This window comes from Postia placenta, assembly GCF_002117355.1.
Source record: "Postia placenta MAD-698-R-SB12 unplaced genomic scaffold POSPLAscaffold_1, whole genome shotgun sequence".
In the NCBI taxonomy this organism is placed as follows: domain Eukaryota; kingdom Fungi; phylum Basidiomycota; class Agaricomycetes; order Polyporales; family Adustoporiaceae; genus Rhodonia; species Rhodonia placenta.
Window position 1 is genome coordinate 3,815,744 of NW_020169832.1, and position 18,889 is coordinate 3,834,632.

Genomic DNA, 18,889 nt, shown 5'->3' on the forward strand with positions numbered 1-18,889 from the left:
CTGCGTCCCGAGAACATCATGCTTACGCCAGTATTATGCAGATCGGTGTGAGAACTGCAATCATGGGGATTACAACGCAAGTAGGACGCGACCACGTGACCGTTACACGGACCGCCGAGACGCACCCAGGACGCGCCTTCGATTCTCTTCAATTTTCTTTTCTCCCCATGAGCACTGAAAGGGTGCGTTCTGTGTTTGCTGCGCTTCGCTCCAAAAGAAGAAGAACAAAAAGTCATCCTGTTCTTCTCTTGTTTGGACTGTTCTGCAGCCATCGATCGAGGTTCCCTTCCTTTTCTTTGACAAAATCGCGACGCGTTCCACCCCGTCCATCATCCACCTTCATCGTATACGTCGACATGGCTCACGCGACAGTTGAACATGCCTGTCAATCGCAGACCAGACAATGCTGACGTCTCGCACGAGAGAATCTTCTTGCACGAACAGCGAGACTGTCGTTATCCCAGCCATCATTTCCAGTTTAGACGCGATGCCTGACTTGAGATTGGCTGATATTACAGTCAATAGCACGCCCGCATACTCATTGAGAAGCATAGGTCACACTACTTGACTTCGCCTCCAGCACAGACGCCTCCTACTACGATTATTAGTGCTGATACAGTGCAACGCACCGCATACATCGCTCAGAAAATGTATGTATTCACTCCAGTGCGCATGTATCCTCTCAAACAACAGGCATTCCCCCTCCTAGATCGCAGCGGTGGGATGTTTCTCATCCAAAAAGATATTGGCAGGTAACAGAACATGTGCCAGTCGATGCGCTTGGCTGGCGCAGGCGGAACCACATGGAAATCATCGCAGACACCCCGATATCCTCACCGAGAGAGCCACGCGCTGGACTATGATAGATACACACAACCAACCCTTCTTAAAGGCGACCATCCGGGTCTTTGCGGAGGATACATGTCTGCCGCCCGACTATGACGACTTCGTTGCAATTTGTGAAGCAAGGCACGAACAATGGCAGGTATAGCCGCAGGCGCGTAGAGATGCGAAAGTTCGGTGTGCGCTCTCGAGCCAATACAGGACTGTGGCGCAGACGGCAATCGCATCTCACATGAGCTTCAACGGAAACCAATGTGAGATTCTGACACCTGTTAGTTACTCTTCCCTAGAATCCGTAGTGCTTTTATGTCCCTCTACGAGCCCTACGGCTACAATGGCCGTTACGAAGCAAACGGTGAGCACGATTGCGCCAGTGCTTGGCTTCTACTTCAGCCCCCTCGAGGTTCAGTTCCCTGAGCAGTACTCGTCAGCGCACGCCAACAGCTATGTAGCACACAGCTCACCGGTCGAGGCAAAGCCCATGCGCTGGTTACCAATGTCCCACACGCTGTAATAGTGCTTCAGCAGACTACCGCCGACAAGCTCCAGCCCGTCGAGCGCGTTGATCATCGTCTGGCATGTCGAAGGATCATCTTTGAACGGCCCGACGTTGAACTCAGAGCTGGGGATCGTCAGGTTAAACGGCTCGCCCGACTCCGTGGTGAATGTGATGTCGAGTTGCGCGGGTAACTGATCGATTTTGCTGCATGCGATGCCATACGCGCCCTGCTCAGAGCTATAAGGCTGGATGTCTGAGGATATTATGGAGTAGATGGCCTTATTGCGCGACGGATCGATAAGTAACCCACACGCACGGGCTGGATAATGGTGCTCACCTCGGTAGTGTCGGTGTCGAAGTAAACGTTTGGCGTTCCACTGTCAAAGATGATGGTGCGCTGCTGATCCAAGGTGCCGGTAGTCTCCCCGTTTACGTATATGGTAGGAGAATTGAGCTGCCACGATCCCTCAGAATCGCCAGGAAGCGGAGAGTACGTCAAGTCGCCTGCGCAGAGGGTTAGCGTTTGTATTCACAGTTTAGCTAGTGCGTTACCGGAGTATTTGGAGTCATCAATGCCACCAATTGTAAGCTCCGCATTACCAACTGACTTTGGTGTTAGGTACATGCCAAACAACGCTGTCAGTTGCACGCTATGGGTTAGACATGAGGTATGTGTCATTACCTGCCTACTCACAAGGATAGCCCTGATCAATAAGGCCAGCGAAGAATCCGGCTGCCTGTGATGACATGCCTATTCACCCTTGTTAATGGTGCCTTTGACGGTGAAACCAAGCGGCTCATACCTTGGATGCCGCTGAAAGGGTCAATCGCGAACGCCGCCGTTTGATCGATGATAGTGTACAGATCTACATTCGGAACTGCAATACCTCCTACGGTCACTGTGTCTTCGCCCTCTTGAAGTGTCAGCACGAACTCGCTGTCAGACGTAATGGGATCCACGCCGATGCCTGTCTCAAAAGAGATGCTGGTTGTTTGGTGATGGTTGACATATGTTGAGCTTTGGGATGTATCGAACTTGGGTTGGTTGGCGCAGGGGTCTCCGCACTGGGTGCTTGCGAACTCGAGAGTCTCGCTACCAGTGTCAAAAACGACACTGATTTCTTGGGGAGGCGTGCCAACTAGAAGCTTGGATTGACGGAGGCGCACTACGACGGTTGAGTAAAATACGAACCTGAGATATTGCCATACCATCTAGCGGAATTACATGTCAACGTATACTCCACACACAAGTATCATGCACGCACTGAAGGTCAGTGCCATTATAATAGTCATCGAGCGCGATATTGATGGAAGAAGAGCTTCGCCTGCGCAAGGCCGCTACGTGACCTTTTGGCACCTTGCGCGCTGTCAAAGAAACTTTATGCAGGTTATCCACCCCAGACACAGCCCTGATGGAAAAGGCCAGGAGCGTCACGCCGAAGACACCAACGGGCAGCATTGAGGAAGGTAATGAGCGATGGCGGGTCCCTCGCTGGACTTCATTCAAAGCTATTTATCCGCGATGGCCTCCAGGTTCTCAAGGGATTCGACCGCTTGCGTCCCCGAACCGAGACACGCGTACGCTTGTGAGCTTCGGAACTGCGAAACATTCCGAGCGCATGCACACCCACTCTAGCTGCCGGGTTGCTGTTGGAAGCGCCCCGCCAGCATGCGGAGAGAATGTAGAGGCGCATGGCAATTCCATTTGGAGCAGCAAGACCGGGCGTTGTTAGGGGTAGCCGTGTGCATCCCAATGCTTCTCGATCAGCGGTGTTGATGGCACGTATGCAAGGCCAAGAAGCTCAGCACGAGTGTCTTACCGCCAATATTCATTCCGCCTGCAATGAGCACGTCCGGGGCGCCAGAAGTCAGCGAATCTCCTGTGGTTTATGACTGCATATGGCACCCATATCATGCGGCAGTGAGAGATGCACCTTGTGTAGAAGTTGGCGATACATGCTATTGATGGGCTGTGACGTATGCGGGAACAATGAGTGCGATTCAGGGATATCAAGGTGAGATCAGAGACAGTGTCTCTAAATCTAGCTGGAGGACTTGGCACAGGGTAAGTCAGACCGTTTTACATTGTACATTGCCCATTATGATATTGGGAGCTACTGACGATGTATTGGAAGAATCCTCTGAGGCACAATATTCGTCGGAATAGCAAGGTCGCTCAGTACTGTCAGCCGAAATACAAGACCTTGCGCATGATTTGCTAGTACGATAGTAGTGATGCATCAGGTTGCAAGACTTGGTTCATGCATACACTGCACTGGGTGAAATATGCAAACGGGACCATTCTGATTGGCTGACCAAGTGAATGCGCTTACATAACTCGCAAGCCCCAGTCCATGACAAACTTGGCGCTTACGCTCTTCACTGGTCTATTTACCTACTTACTCTTTAGTGCTGGTTCCGCTCGACGTCGACAACGAGGACGCAATGGCAACTTCGGCAGCCCGTTTTCACCGCATACAATCGCTCCTTTCCTTCACCTCGCACGCTGGATCATCATCATGTAGCCGCGGTCTACTTCACCTCCCCAACCATAGACACGCCATGATCTCTGCAATGTCGCATTCGGGACCGTCGCGACCAACGCCGAATGCGTCTTCAAATCCTGTGCTTGGGCAGACGCCACCGGTTGTGATACCTGCACAGACTTCTGGAGAGCCTAGTGCCAAGTCGCTTTCTGCTGACGCTGCATCTCCACAAATTGCTGCGCGACCACCGCCGGCCCCAAAGGTAGAAAGACGGAGACCTACTATCAAGTCAACTAAGGCCGCTATTTCTTTAGTATGTAGCCATTGTGATCACGGCCTGTTCACTTACCTGATTTCTTGTTCGCTCTAAAGACGCCTGTGGCGGTAGAGCGCTTGCACGGATTACTGAAGGGGCCGACACCTCAGCTCATCCGGATAGGTGTCCGAAACAAGGGCTGTGCGGGGCTCTCATACCACCTAGAATATGTCGACAAGCCCGGGAAGTTTGATGAAGTGGTCGAGCAGGACGGAGTGAAGGTGCTCATCGACAGCAAGGCGTTGTTCTCGATCATCGGCAGTGAGATGGATTGGCAGGAGGATGTACTCAGGTTCGTCGTGACGATAGTGCATTCGCTACTATAGCTCTGACATCTTCACTGCACAGTGCAAAGTTTACGTTCAAGAACCCTAATGTCACAGACGCGTGCGGGTGTGGAGAATCGTTCACCGTCGACGGCTCATGATCACTATTCTTATTCCGTACGGCTAGGACATGCTCACAGTAGCTATCATTCTCATATTCTCGGTTAAAGAACGGTGTATCCATATGACTCTACAGCACTCTAATGCTAGAATATTTCCCGACTCTTTGTATACTGAAGGACAGGAAGACGGCCTGTGACTCGTGAGCGTAGATTCTACTTACCTGAGCGGGCATGCGGCGATGAGTCCGACGGTGTCGCGGATGTATGACGTTACGATCACGTGTGACGCGATTGAGCTATATTACGTGACATCTTAGGCGCTTGCCGTCACGCTTAGAACGCGCATTTGGATGCTTGCCACCTTCGAAGAATCATTTTGAACTGGCAAGCTAATGAAGTTCTGATATTCACATCTGACGTTTCTCTGGTTGGCCCCGTCCCCTAAAATCATGGCCGAGCAGCTGAATATAACGCGTTTGCCTCCTCTGACTGTACCATCGCTCTCTGTTGCTGCCTCGTACGACCAGCATCGGGGGAAGGGCACCCCCCTTATCATTGACAACGGCTCGACGCACTTGCGCTTTGGGTTCTGCACATCCAATGGTCCGCGCAGCCAGTCGAATGCTGTGGCAAAGTACAAGGAGCGCAGGACGAACAAGCCATTGTTACTCTTTGGTGATGGAATCGAGGCGGAGGGCGGAGCAAAGTCACAGGTGAAGACGCCATGGGAGGGAGATGTACTGCTCAACTTCGACGCTCTGGTGAGTAACGGTACTATATGCGCGGAGGATTACCCAAAAATGACGCCCTATCTCACTGGGAGGTGTAGGAGAACGCGCTCGACTACGCATTCATACAGCTCGGGATCGACACACCGTCCATTGAACACCCCGTCCTCATGACTGAGCGCCTATGCTCGCCCCTGCATTCCCGCTCACTGACATCCGAACTGATGTTTGAGCAGTACTGCGTGCCGTCGCTTGCATTCTGCGTAGACTCGGTCATGTCCTTCTACTACAACAACCTGCCGTCACCGCCCGTGCCCTTTTCCTCCGACGGCCTTGTAGTCTCGTTCAACACCGCATCGACTTCCGTCATTCCAGTCTTGAACGGTAAGGGCCTCATGAGCCATGCAAAACGAATACCATGGGGCGCGAGCCAGGCGACGGACTACCTACTGAAGCTTATCCAACTGAAGTATCCGACATTTCCGACCCGCGTGACGACTATGCAGACAAATGTGAGTGCTGCCATTATCATGGTGTAGCGCTTTCTCGTTATTGACAAGGGGTCTGCCTGTGCAGTGGATGCTACAGAATTTTTGCGAGTTCTCTATCGATTATCCCGGACTGCTGCGTAGGCTCAAGGATCCACTGAGCATGCGTGCATCCGAGCGAATCCTACAATTTCCCTTCACGCTCCCGACAATTGAGGAGAAGACAGAGGAGGAACTAGCACGAATCGCAGAACGCAAGAGAGAGCAAGGTCGTAAACTGCAAGAGATCGCAGCGAAGGCAAGGCAGGAGAAGGTATGTCATAGCCGCGCTTTCGGTTGCGAACTATCGGTCAATTCGTGTACTAGTTGGCACAGAAGGAGAATGACTTGCAGCATATGCTAAGCTTGCGAGAAAGGCGCGATGAGGAGAGTAAAAAAGAGTGGGCGGTACGCGTTCTTCGCCCCAATATGCGAACATGGATGCTGAGAGGCGTTGCAGAACACTCTTCAAGAAGAAGGGTTCGATGACGATGCAGAACTTGACAGCGCGATCAAAAAGCTCGAGAACGACCTCAAGAAAGTGCGCAAGAAAGACGCTGACGGTGATGAACTAGAGGACGAGCCGCCATCATTCCCACTTTTAGACGTCCCGGATGCAGATGTACGTTGCTTAATTACCCGACCACGCTGTGTGTCCTTATTACCTGTCAGCTTGAAGAAGATCAGCTTAAAGAAAAGCGCAAGCAACGCTTGATGAAAGCCGGCTATGAGGCGCGCGAACGGGCCAAGCGTGAGAAGGAACGTGAGCGAGAGGAGCGGGAGGCAGAGGAACGGCGAGAAGTCGAAGAACGAGAGCGCGACCTAGCCGGTTGGGCGAGCAAACTTAAGAAGGAGCAAGAGGTAGATGATCTCGGATGCGTAGATGGTCGGAGGCGGTGCTGACTAGTGGCGGCAGGCGATCATGAACAAGATCAAGGAGCGGAACCGACGGCGGGCGGCGCTCAACGACAGGAAAAGCGCCGCTGCACAGGCGAGGATGAAGAGCATCGCAAATCTGGCAGCCGATGATCGCGTGCCGAAGAAACGGAGAAAGGGCGGAGGTGGTAAGGATACTCGAGTGCCTTCAGGCGTTATTTACTCACATCGTTGCAGAAGATTTGTTCGGCGCTGACGACGCGGACTGGGCCATATATCGCAAAATCGTGAGTAGTGCAAAATTGTCCAGAACTCAACCAATTACACTAAGCCAATGTAGAACAATGCTGCACCTTCATCTGACGAAGAAGAGGATATGGTCACACTACAAGCTGTAGAGCAGAAGCTGCTTCAGCACGATCCATCCTTCACACATGAGCACACACATGCGTCGCTATCTGCGCAACGGTCGGCGCTGCTTACCGCATTTAGACCACAATATGACGATGGCGATGTTGAAGGTATGCTACAGGTATCGTCTATATAAACACCAGTGGACTGAGGTGACTGGCTGGGCAGGTAAATCACGAATTCATCTCAACATTGAACGTTGGAGGGTGTGCGAAGCGTGGTTCTCGCCGAACATGGCAGGCGTCGACTCGGCCGGGCTTGGAGAGATCATGCAGAACGTTCTCTCGCGGTTCTCCGACCAGGAGAAAGGGCGACTGGTCAAGGTAAGCACCAACACCTTTCCAGCCCCTCTGTTGCATCTGAAAGTTCTTGTCAGAATGTGTTCGTCACCGGAGGTCCATCACAGCTTCCGGAGCTCGTTCCGCGGATGCAGGCGATGCTGCGGCCTATTCTCCCTCCCGAAATGCCGCTAGAGATTGTGCGCGCTGCAGACCCGATGTCTGATGCTTGGAAGGGAATGGCAGACTTCGCGAAGACAGATGAGTTCACGAAGGTCGGTGTCACGAAGGAAGAGTACGAAGAGTGGGGTGGAGAGCGAATCAAACGGTGGTGGGGTGGGAACTGGAATTCGTCTATTCCTCTTGAATAGCGCGTTTGGTTTAAGGCGTATATTTTCAATTGTTCTTGTGTTGTATAATTACCGTAGGTCCACAGGGGACAGGCGGAGTGTCTGTGTTGCAGGATCAAAATGCAAATTACACGGGTATAAATAACGACGAACAGCCATCCAGCGAGAACATTCATGAGGACATGAGGTTATGTACAAATATGCAACGAAGGTCTACAGGTGGTTGTTGCTAATCATCTAGCAGCAGCTCCCTGATGCCTGTCCTGGTTGGTTGACTTTGACAGACCCGTCGGCACCCTGATCCTTGCCATAGCTCCCTTCTTTGCTCGCAGCCTCCGGTTGCGAGTCAATGAGCCGTGCCTTGATGTCTCTACAAATAAGAGATGATGTCAATAGCCGCATAGGTAATGTGTCCATGATGGTGCGCTAACCTGGCAAGCGTGAAGAACGCCTCCTCAACACCCTCGTTGAGTTTCGCTGATGTCTCCATGAACTTAATACCGAGCTCGTTCGCGAGCTCGCGTCCCTGCTCCTCGGTGACTGCACGCTTGTCTGTCCAGTCGGATTTGTTGCCAATGAGAATCTTGTTCACGCCTTCTGAGGCGTGCTGCTCAATATTGGCATGCCATGTACGGATGTCTGGTAGTGGAATCCCATAAGCAGGGGTTGCACACAGAGATGATATGGTACACACTGTTGAATGATCGCTCGTCTGTTACGTCATACACGAGCAGAATACCCATGGCTCCACGATAGTATGCAGTCGTGATCGTCCTGAATCGCTCCTGTCCCGCAGTATCCCACTATCCGCCAAATTTAGTTCCCTCGTCCACGAATTTATAAGAGCGCCTACAATTTGGAGTTTGATACGCTTCCCGTCTAGTTCAATTGTCCGAATCTTGAAGTCAATGCCAATCGTAGTGATGAATGACGGCGTCCATGCGTCGTCGCAGAACCGCAACAGGAGACATGACTTTCCGACACCTATGTGATGTATCCTGTTAGCAGGTCATCCACAGCCGGCTTCGATGAAGTACCTGAGTCGCCAATGAGGAGCAACTGGTAACAATTGTAAGTGTCGCGCGGGGTCGGAACGGTACGCGCGCTCACCTTGATCAAGAAGTCATAATGCGGGGGAGGCATGGTCTGGATAAGGCGACTTGGTTTCAACTTGTACGTTCAAGCACGCGGCAAGGACTACCTGAGGCCCACAAATGAATGTACAGGAAGTCGAAAGGAGCCTGTGCGTGGGGAGGAGGAGAGCCGGACGATGAGGTCTATCTCCACGTGCCAAAGATCTAGTATGGTCTCTCAGCAGTCACATCGTGATGTCACGGGATACACCGTGACAGTGAAGTGGTTTCGCAGCTTGTTCTTCGACGCGAATGCCGACGAGCTCTTCGCTTTTATCGTGTTGGACTAATCAGTCTCCGCCATTGAACTCTCGTATCAACACACTATATATCTCGCTCTATGCGGGAGGTCCCACATAGTCGTCTGGATTATAGATATCGAAATCTGAGTCTCCCAGACTTGCGGATTAGGTACTTCTTGTGCCAGAAGTGGACCCACAAGACCAATCACACGTTGTGTGGCGTATCTAGTGAGCCTCGTTGCGTGAATTCTTGCATATCTCGAGGACACGAGGTGCTGTGAGCGCGCAAACTATATCAGAAACCCGCAGTCCTAGGATTGCGTGGACCATCTCTTGCTCGAACACCCCCGTCTTTCCTCGTTCGTGGCTATCAAATCATGAGGGACAAACGAGCGCAGAGTATCTCTTTAAAGTCTTGCCCAAGACTTGATCTAGGTTTCTTCGACGCTGCTAGATTGAGCAACGACGAGATTGCGCTTGAGGTCGCCGTGAGCGTCCTCGATAGTCATCTCGGGAACTCAGCCGTCAGTGTTGAAAACCTGATCAGCGACATTTCCTCCACACCTCATCTACTTGAGTTTGTTGTGTCCGGTAAGAGACTCCAGTGAGCTACTACTTTGCTACGCCCTGACATTCCTAATGATACAGTCGCGAGTCCAAATGCCTTCGAAATCATATCGCAGCAGATCAGCAATCAATTTCCTACAACTGCAGTGGGATTTCTTTCATCGATAGCATGCGCTTTGTTGGATCGCCTTTCTCTGTCGCTGTTGTTCGCATCGTTCTCCTCTTCAGCGGATGAACCTGCGGACCTACGGGACCACAGGCACTACGTTGAACTTGCCCAGCCCGTGTTGAGCGCTTTGGCAGCATTCTCACTCACCTCTGAGGGATTGGCGAATGCTGAGGAGGATTCACTGGAGGTCGAGCCCGATATGTTCGCCATCAAGTCTTCCAAATTGACACAGCGCAGCAAAAAGAAAGCCAAGCTGTCGAAGCGTAATCAGAGGCAGACATTGGACGTGAAGATCTTCAACGGTTTGGATATTCCAGTACCACGAAATCAGGAAGACGCCGACAATCTGGCAACGGAGATACTAACTAGGCACAAGAGCATACTAGAGGTCCGCAATCCTGTGGCCCTTTAGTAAAGTATGCTTACCCAACATGTTCGTCAGTTTTACTTCGACATACTTCGCCGACCTGCGTTGGCGGACATGTTCAAGTGCGCCTACATCTCAAGCCACATACCACAGCACAATCCTGCTCTGCCAGCGAGTGTTAGCCAACAATCTACAGTAAAAGCCGAAGAATGCGTGGGAGGTGTTCCTCCTGCGTACCCCATAGTGCAACCTATGAAGGCGGCCCTCTACTTTGACAGTGCTGAGGGGTTTGGCCAATGGCGAGTTTTGATTTCGACTCGAGCAGACAGTCACTTGCGGCAGGCTAGGAAGAAGAACCGTAACTTGTTCGACATTATAATCAAGAAAATAAAGTAAGATTTATGGGGCGTTCTAGATCCCTTCCTGACCAATATGACTCGATAGAGAGCTTAGCAGTGGCCATTTTTCCGAAGACAACCAGAAGCTGCTCACTGGTACTGAGACCGATGTCCCGATCTATGAAGCGAAGATGACACGAGACTCTCGTCTTGTAGTGGGTAGATTCTACTGATCTTGCCTTGAACAAACCGCTCATGACGACCAGTATCAAATCGACTGTGTGCCCGAATTTGAGAGCAATGTGAGTATACTGTCGTTTTCTTGGATGCATCTGCTGAGTACAGACCTGTAGACTGAACGACAAGGTATGGGTGCAGTTGATTCTTATAAGCGCACGAATGACCGTCAAGCATAGTGATCAAGCTCTTCGGGATCTACACCCATGCTCAACTTGACCAGCGCTTCTGGGACGGGGTTGGTTATCAACTAGGTCGCAAGGGCAAAGAATATAGGAAGAGGTATGGAACCATAGATTGCACGCACTAGAAAATGAATCGTCTGACACTACGCTGGCCGTAGGTGCACATTTCGCAACAGACCATCAAAGGTGGGAGTACACGCCGGAGTCATCCTCCCCGCAGAGTTCCCCCCGCCGCAAGAGGCCACCCTGGAGTCGCCCTCGTCAGGTTTGCCCAATCTACGCAAGGATGATCTTGAAAGGGTAAGCCCCCTTTGACATGATAGGGATTGTCGCTTATCGTCCGCCCTACTTCACAGATGCATGAAATGCTTGTGTATGTTACTCAGATCATTCGTAAATGTAAAGTCCCTGACCTCGTATGACCAACTAGTCTCGAAAAATATGTGACGTTCTCACAGGTACCTAGTTTCGTGACATTTGTTGCATCAACGCTAACGGGAGATGATCGTGACAGGCTTTTTTGAATAGTACGTTGTACAAGCCTGAAGCTTCTCGGTTCTTAATTTCTGGGACGTTCAGGTATACTTGCCGATGCAGACGTTGCACATGTTTTCGACGTGTCGTACGTCTTTCCTGATATGATTACAACCATCGCGCTCAATGCAGATGTAGACCGCTCGAGAAAGTGATCATCGAACACCAACATTCTTGTTATGTTCTCGGTAGGAGTGGGACGGGGTGCGGTTTTAGCAGATTCAGTTTTATTAAATGTACTGATGTTCCGCAGAAAAACTACAACAATGCTCTTCAAGATGTTGGGGATTGAGCGGTCTTACCAGCTCATGCAGAACGAAACTATGCACAAGCCGCGTCAGATGTTTGTGACTCAGTCGCGTGTCCTTGCGGAGAAGGTCAAGGACTTCTTCCTGAAGCTGCACGAGTCGTTGTTGAGTGCGGACAAGTCACCCGAAGAGATCAGAGCAATTGTTGCTTCCCGACAAGCACAACAGGAACAAGGGCTAGTCGATCTTGATGAGGAGATTGACTGGAGAGGAGATTTGCCCAAGCGTTACGGGGATCTGACCGACGAGCATTTCCCCATGTTCATCACGTATGATCAGGTGCGCATCTCCTGCAGAGTATTAGGTGACCTCTCATGTTGAATACCACCGTATAGCTTTGTCGTCTCCTAGAGGCAGAGCTTGACAACTCGCCGAACTCCCAATCGACGAAGCCTTTCGTCCAGAACATCGCCGAAGAGACCAATGGCCAACATGGACTGTCAAACGACTACATGCAGCAGCTTCGCGCGGCCTTCGTCTCTTATGGCGTCTTTTTGGAATCTTACTGGCCTCATTTCACGCAGTCACTGACGAAGGGATTGGGTAAGCACCGAACTCCGAAACTCCGATTGATATGTGCTGAGAGCATTCGGCAGACCCGGCGTTGGTCTTCGCGGAATTTATGGGTAAATATCTTCACCTCTTACTCTGACTAGGTCAATAACCGTCCCGCAGGTGTCCTCAAGGGCTCGGAACAAACATTGAGCAGCGATGGTTTATCCCTCAACAAAGACCAGTATTCGAACCTCAGCCATCGTACCCAAGGCACCTTTGTCAATCAGCGCGAGACTATATACAAGCTTTTCCAAGCTTATACGAAGAGAAAGCGCGACCACAGCCATTACGATGCCGCAGACAGGTGTGTCTTGTCTGCAAGCTAGTTTTTGTGTCTCTCAAACACTGCACGCAGGACCCATGCGATTCTCAAGAGACTCCGGGACGGGGTGCCAGGACAATTGGTTGATTTCATGTTAGTCTCTTACTTCGACCTATCAGTGGGCCACTGCTGATTTATGGCAGTTATATCGACGAGGCGCAAGATAACCTACTCATCGACGCTCTTGGTAAGAGTACTTTCTATGAACACTCCGAGATCACCATCTTACGCACTATGCGGCAATGTCGTAGTGATTAGGACCATATGCAACAACCCAGATGCCGGGCTTTTTTGGGCAGGTGATACAGCACAGACCATATCCATCGGCAGCGCCTTCCGGTTCGACGATCTGAAAGCATTCCTTTATAGGATCGAGGTAGATCTATTGATATCTGTGTTGTAGATTGTTCACTCAAGCTGCCTTGGTTATTAGGAAACTAGTAATTCCCATGGGAGGTCCCGTCTGCAGCCTCGAACGTTTCAACTAGCCGTCAACTATCGTTCGCATGCGGGGATTGTGAACTGCGCGCACTCGGTTATCGAGCTCATTACCCGATTCTGGCCGCACGCGATCGACAATCTTGCTCCAGAGAAAGGCATAATCGAAGGTCTGAAACCTGTCTTCTTCTCAGGCTGGGACGAAGACACGGCACGATACGAACAGTTCCTTTTCGGTGAATCGTAAGTACAAATTCAAGTCTGTGTTTTCGTTTCCTGACGGATATTTCTAGTGGAAGTCAGATAGAGTTTGGCGCACAGCAATGTAAGTCATACTGTGCTTTGCATCAATTGGCAACCATTCGACCTCCCACAGGCATCCTTGTGCGTGATGATGCAGCGCGGGAACGCCTTCGAGCGCAAGTCGGCGACATTGGGCTGATCATGTACGTTACCTCAGGCAAATATTCGCTACTGCGGTCAACTGACTGCATCGTGTGAAACAAGGACGTTGTATGAAAGCAAAGGTCTCGAGTTCAATGATGTGAGACGACATTGGCTGCAGTCACCCTATGAGCTGACAATGAAGTACAATTTCTAGGTCCTATTGTACAATTTCTTCGCCGATTCCACCGTCGATCTCTCTCAATGGCGAGTCATTTTGAATGCACTTCCTGAAGGGCGAAATGACAAGTACAAGGCCCCAACCTTTGATGATACCCGTCACAATGGCGTGTGTCGCGACGTACGTCAAGTGCTTATCTTCGTATCTGCATGTGCACTCACTGGGGGGAATCACAGCTCAAATTCCTCTACGTTGCGATTACCAGAGCACGGAAGAATCTCTGGATTGCTGACAGTTCAGACAAAGGCAATCCCATGCGAGTAAGTGTCACATAGCGCGATACCGCTCTATCTCACTCGGCATAGATCCTTTGGACCATGAAAGATCAGATCCAGAACTGCACCCCAGGATCCGATGTTCCTCAGCTCGCGATGTCCTCAACACCTGAGGAATGGGCGAAGACAGCTCTAGCGCTTTTCAACAATAGACGTTACAGTCAGGCCATGCATTGCTACGAACGAGCTTCCATGCCCAGGGAGAAGGCTGTTGCTCATGCGTATTTCCTTCGAGAACAAGCCCGCTCAACATCGGTCAACGCTCAAGAGCATGGCTCATATCGCGAAGCCGCATTCAGGACCGCAGCTGATGCGTTTTACGAATGTGCAGAGTCAGCGGTGATAGAAAAAAAGAGTTACTTCCGTATCTCAGCGGAGTGCTACTCGTTGAGTGGCGACGACGGTCTAGCCGCAGCGGCCTACGTGCGAGCTTCCGAGTACACTCTCGCTGCACAGCACTATCGCAAAGGCGCAATGTTCGATGAAGCTGTCGACCTCATCAGATCGCATCGTGATGTCGTGGATACAACTATTGCAGAGTCCATCATCGATGTCTCACGACTTGAATACTTGAGGGAGCGCAAACTGAAGTACGTCTCCTACCGGAAAACTCTGTTGATTTTTCATTCTTGACATACCGATCTTAACAGACAAGCCAGAGAACTCTTTGAGACTGACGAGGAGGCCTTGGAATATATGGATGATTTCGGTTTGGATGTAGCTCAAGCAACCCTTTTGGAGGAGCTCGAACGCTTTGCAGACGCCGCTCAACTTCATCTGGCAGAAGGTCGTACCTTGGATGCCATTAAAACACTCCTGCGAGACACCAATACGGATTCTCTCCAACTGGCGTGTCGATACCTACTCGACGGTCTGTGGCGTGGACTGCCCCTTGGCTTGACGCCCCGGTCAGAATCAGCCAGGGCGAACACCACATTGACCGAATTGATTCGCATGTCGGCTGACTTCAATGTTGATGCCTTGGACGAGCGCACTCGAGATGAGGTAGGTCACCGACAATCACTCTCAATAACTCCCCTCTGAGGTTCATCATTTTCCTCAGCTTCTCATGTTCCGAGCCATAATTGCCGATGATTCTGCTACGCTTCTGGAATTGGGAGAACGATTCTACCGGTGGCACGCGAATGGTGCAGCTGCGCTGCGATGTCTTGATCATGTCTTCACTGGACTCCCCAAACTACTAGTTGCATCCGCCCTTGAAGTCACATCGTCACTGCATCAATTCTTGTTGTACGCTCGATTACTGCAGGGCTTCCTTTCTAAAGCCTATTCATGCGACAACGAAGACATTCAACGGCTAGTTGGCTTCGAGGTCGCCACGGAGGATTTTTTTCTTGTTCCTCGAGAGACATACCTATTCTCTCGTTGCAACCATCACAGTACGCCTTCTTTACGACCGACAGATCAGGGAGCACTGGTCCTGCGTTGGGAGATCGAGAGGCTGTTCAAACAAATTTTGCGAGGGCGCCTGCACCAGAAGGTTGTCGACGAAAACGACCTGTGTCGCAGGCTGAGATCGCTGCAGCCTTGTTTAGCTTTCGTCGCATCCGGACACTGCAGTCGATTGGCAACTGGAGAGTGCCCCCTGGAGCATCTGCCAGCGGAAGCGTACAATTTGGAACTGTATAATTTGCGCGTTCGAATCGTTCTGCAGCAAATTTTGATTTATCATACCATATATTCCATCGAACACCCGGCCGAGCTCAGCAGACAACGGCGGTGAGTATGCTATAGCTTGTTTCCAGATATTGACTGATGGGTTTCCAACAGCTACTGGCTGCGTCGGTTGCATGAAATGCTCAATCCTCCCTTCTACAAGGTGGGATCTCCTGCAAGTCTGAGAGGACTGACCATCCCCGAATTCAACGACGCGGTCCACACGATCGGAAGTTGGCTCGTTGACTGGCTCTATTCATTAGACCCATATAATCCGTCAGGCTATGCGCCGAATTTCCTCACCTCATTCATCAGAGTCGCATCGTTGGCCTTCGCTTTTTATCCCGAGGTCGCCCGCTTACAGATTCCACGTGTCCGATGCGTCTCGGCATATAGGCCAGAGATGTTGATGAGGCAGCACGCTAGCGATGCGACCTATGTTATTCACGATCTAATCAAGTTCATGGAAAACGAGACCCAGGCGTCCCTCTCAAGAGGAATCCTCTTTACATAGTAAACATACTTATCCTTGGCGAGGTCATGTCCGCTAACTCTTGTTCTGCTCAGCCACGTTCTTCAAAAACAGGTTCCTATTGATGTGGTGGTCCTCTGCAATTTCCTCGACTTCCTGTGCGGATTGCTGGTGATGTGTACTCATTTCCGATATAACACCCTTCATGATGTAACGCTTCCCAAGAGCTGGATTATTCGGCTTTCGGGTAACCTCCACAAGTTGAAAGATAGGGACACGCGTCTGGTGCATGTGTATATCAGACCTATGGCGGAGTTACTCAAGCAAATGTACACAGGAGAAAATGCAGGTATGTGACACGGAGGATGTGCTACCATGGATCGCTCACAACTTCTTATCTTTTACTTCCGCAGATCATCTTCTTTACGAGTCTCGCAATTTATCAACGATTACTTGGCGAGTCAGGAATATGTTTGTTGCACGTATGTAAGTCCCTGATCAGCTGCTGCGTCGTCTGAACAATCGCTAACAGAATAATAGTTGCAAGAACCTCTGTCTGCGTATGTAGAAATCATCCTAGAATTTGTGGCCGCGCTAATGCATGATACTGCATCTAGTTGGGTATAATAGTAGACTTGACTGGTTACGTAAGGACATATTGGCTATTGTGACCTCCTTACGGAAGCATATGCGCGGATCTGATCCCCTTCTTGAAAGGTACGCCTTCTTCATCCGGGTCAAAAATAACATTATATATGCAAGGCAACAGATATATTTCTGCGCGCTTGTGGGACCATCTCGCTCGTGAAGTCCGCCAGAACTCTGCGGCCAATACTTCGCTGGACGAGATGATCCAGATCCACGAGGCAAGTCGGACGTCAGGACAATTGCCCACCTTCCCGAACGTACGTCACATTGTGTACAACACGATCGACGAAATTCCTATTCTGCTGGCTTCCGGTGCCACTTCGCTTCCCAAGGCGGAGTTGAGACGCGACGCGACGCCATTCCCGCAGTCTCACGAAGCCAACGAAACGCAGGTGAACGGTATGATGATACCAGCCGTCTCGACGGCACCGTCACCCGACGATGTGTACACTGCTGGTGACGAGGATATCGATACGGAAGACGTGGGTGCCGAAGATATGAAGCCGGAGGAAGAGTTTGACGGGGCGGATGTGGTGATATCGGCGGAGGACAGCCAGATGAACGCGGTCTCGATGCAGCCATCGGAGCAAGAGCTCAAGGCTGCGCTCACCTTGCTCACTGTCTATCGGGCCTACGTCCTGCGGCGCACGCGGCGTGAGCAGGAGCGCTCGATGAAGGCCATCCACGCGCTCAGGCGCCGTGTCATCGCTTCCTTCCACATAGCGTCGAAAGACATGGAGTGGCCGCACAGGTACTATCGCATGCTCTTCCTGGGGCCCATACCGCATGCGGTGATCTGTCTGGAGCTGTTGCACGCCCATTTGGCCGAGGCGAAGAGTAGCGCTAAAAAGCGACTCAACATTGCCATACACCACGATCTCGAGGCTGTCAAGGCTGGTCTCACCGAAATAGTGTACGTCGGCGTCTGGTGGCGCGTTGTTCTGCTGCTGACCATACGATTGTAGGCAATTGGTGAAGGGATCTCAACGCTTGAAGGAGGCGCTCAAGCCCGACGCGGACCTCCATAAGCGGCGCGACATTGAGCAGCTCAAGAAATATGTGGTCGAGGTCAGGGAATTGGCGCGGCGCATGTCAACGAAGGATTGGCAGGACGATATGGAGCTGGCATACAAAGGGATCGTCGAACCGAGGCAGCCGCCGGCGAAGAAGCCTAAGCCCGAGTTGAACGTCGATGATGAGATTGACGATGAGTATATGTGACAGAACCACATGGAAGTGGTAGGATTTATAGGCGCATGTTCAATGGACGTCTCTCTTCGCTTGATCTCTTGTTTTCAGCCGGTTGGAATCCATGCAATTTTGAAGTGCTTGATTATCTCGCTCAGATACAGGTACAACAATCCGTCTGCCCGCCGACTATCGCCTACTTGTAACGCATAGGTTATGGGGGCTCAAGCTGTGACCGGGTTGTCACCTGCCGTCGCGAACATCAATGTTCCAACGCTTCCCTTCCCGCGCACTCTTTCTGCAGCAGGTCGTTAAGAATCCGGAACTGGCTAGGGTCAATGTGCAGTATCTTAGCACGCGCGCGCACATACGGAGAACATGCGTACTGTCTCCCACTTTTCGGCACCTTTTGTCGTCATGCTCGACGCGCTCCGCGGTCTCCTGGATGCGTGTCCAGACCCACTCTGCATCTGCGTTCTGCAACGCGATGAACATGCGCATGGGCTGTATCAGCAGCTTGGACTCCGTCTGCAGGAGCTTGGTACATTTAGAGACCGTGTTTTCTAGACCATCTCCTCTTCGAACGTCGTGACCTGGCAAGTAACAATTGGAAAATCAGGAATGTCTTCACCGCACGAATGTGAGTGGTGTGGTACCGTGTTCCAGAGCATGACTGATGATACAACAGTTGCAAGAACTTATGTCTTTGTAAGTCACCCAGCATGGGTCGCCGATGTATACCATTGACATTATCCTTACAGTTGGCAACAACATCAGGCAGGACTGGCTGAGAGATCAGGTACTCGCTACGGTGACATCGCTGCAATAACATATGCGCAGGGCGGATCATCACCTTGAAAAGTAGGTCTCACTCGTGCTTCATCGATTCATCCTTTGCGCTTCTCAA

The 18,889-nt window shown here is 51.2% G+C and overlaps 6 protein-coding genes across 6 annotated transcripts; 4 read left to right on the forward strand and 2 right to left on the reverse strand.

The window, feature by feature from the left end:
• Positions 1-62: 62 nt before the first annotated feature.
• On the forward strand, positions 63-410 carry POSPLADRAFT_1043243 (hypothetical protein; the record flags this gene model as incomplete). The annotated part of the gene is made up of 2 exons (XM_024478258.1): positions 63-193; positions 269-410. The coding sequence occupies 2 exons, from the start codon at positions 63-65 to the stop codon at positions 408-410; spliced, it is 273 nt and encodes a 90-aa protein (XP_024344890.1).
• An 877-nt stretch (positions 411-1,287) lies between these two features.
• POSPLADRAFT_1043244 (hypothetical protein) lies at positions 1,288-2,801 on the reverse strand (the record flags this gene model as incomplete). The annotated part of the gene is made up of 7 exons (XM_024478259.1): positions 1,288-1,620; positions 1,680-1,846; positions 1,895-1,978; positions 2,037-2,093; positions 2,146-2,481; positions 2,535-2,554; positions 2,608-2,801. The coding sequence occupies 7 exons, from the start codon at positions 2,799-2,801 to the stop codon at positions 1,288-1,290; spliced, it is 1,191 nt and encodes a 396-aa protein (XP_024344891.1).
• Positions 2,802-3,916: 1,115 nt separating this feature from the next.
• On the forward strand, positions 3,917-4,571 carry POSPLADRAFT_1052230 (hypothetical protein; the record flags this gene model as incomplete). The annotated part of the gene is made up of 3 exons (XM_024480251.1): positions 3,917-4,141; positions 4,201-4,436; positions 4,493-4,571. 3 exons carry the CDS (start codon positions 3,917-3,919, stop codon positions 4,569-4,571), a joined length of 540 nt encoding a protein of 179 aa, XP_024344892.1.
• Positions 4,572-4,981: 410 nt separating this feature from the next.
• Positions 4,982-7,723, forward strand: POSPLADRAFT_1128328 (hypothetical protein; the record flags this gene model as incomplete). The annotated part of the gene is made up of 11 exons (XM_024483727.1): positions 4,982-5,293; positions 5,362-5,772; positions 5,837-6,061; positions 6,115-6,201; positions 6,248-6,409; positions 6,460-6,648; positions 6,704-6,851; positions 6,901-6,950; positions 7,004-7,184; positions 7,243-7,397; positions 7,451-7,723. The coding sequence occupies 11 exons, from the start codon at positions 4,982-4,984 to the stop codon at positions 7,721-7,723; spliced, it is 2,193 nt and encodes a 730-aa protein (XP_024344893.1).
• Positions 7,724-7,939: 216 nt separating this feature from the next.
• POSPLADRAFT_1127846 (hypothetical protein) lies at positions 7,940-8,845 on the reverse strand (the record flags this gene model as incomplete). Its single annotated transcript, XM_024483671.1, has 6 exons — positions 7,940-8,072; positions 8,134-8,341; positions 8,397-8,505; positions 8,556-8,686; positions 8,740-8,761; positions 8,813-8,845. 6 exons carry the CDS (start codon positions 8,843-8,845, stop codon positions 7,940-7,942), a joined length of 636 nt encoding a protein of 211 aa, XP_024344894.1.
• A 1,587-nt stretch (positions 8,846-10,432) lies between these two features.
• Positions 10,433-18,015, forward strand: POSPLADRAFT_1128861 (hypothetical protein; the record flags this gene model as incomplete). Its single annotated transcript, XM_024483783.1, has 31 exons — positions 10,433-10,572; positions 10,625-10,733; positions 10,785-10,831; positions 10,930-11,037; positions 11,099-11,200; positions 11,371-11,447; positions 11,520-11,562; positions 11,613-11,678; positions 11,728-12,061; positions 12,118-12,325; positions 12,379-12,408; positions 12,458-12,641; positions 12,693-12,752; positions 12,803-12,846; positions 12,911-13,055; positions 13,101-13,340; positions 13,391-13,422; positions 13,474-13,543; positions 13,605-13,641; positions 13,699-13,842; positions 13,899-13,982; positions 14,028-14,587; positions 14,648-15,002; positions 15,061-15,737; positions 15,789-16,187; positions 16,242-16,495; positions 16,560-16,632; positions 16,687-16,706; positions 16,764-16,863; positions 16,916-17,707; positions 17,760-18,015. The coding sequence occupies 31 exons, from the start codon at positions 10,433-10,435 to the stop codon at positions 18,013-18,015; spliced, it is 5,790 nt and encodes a 1,929-aa protein (XP_024344895.1).
• Positions 18,016-18,889: the final 874 nt, after the last annotated feature.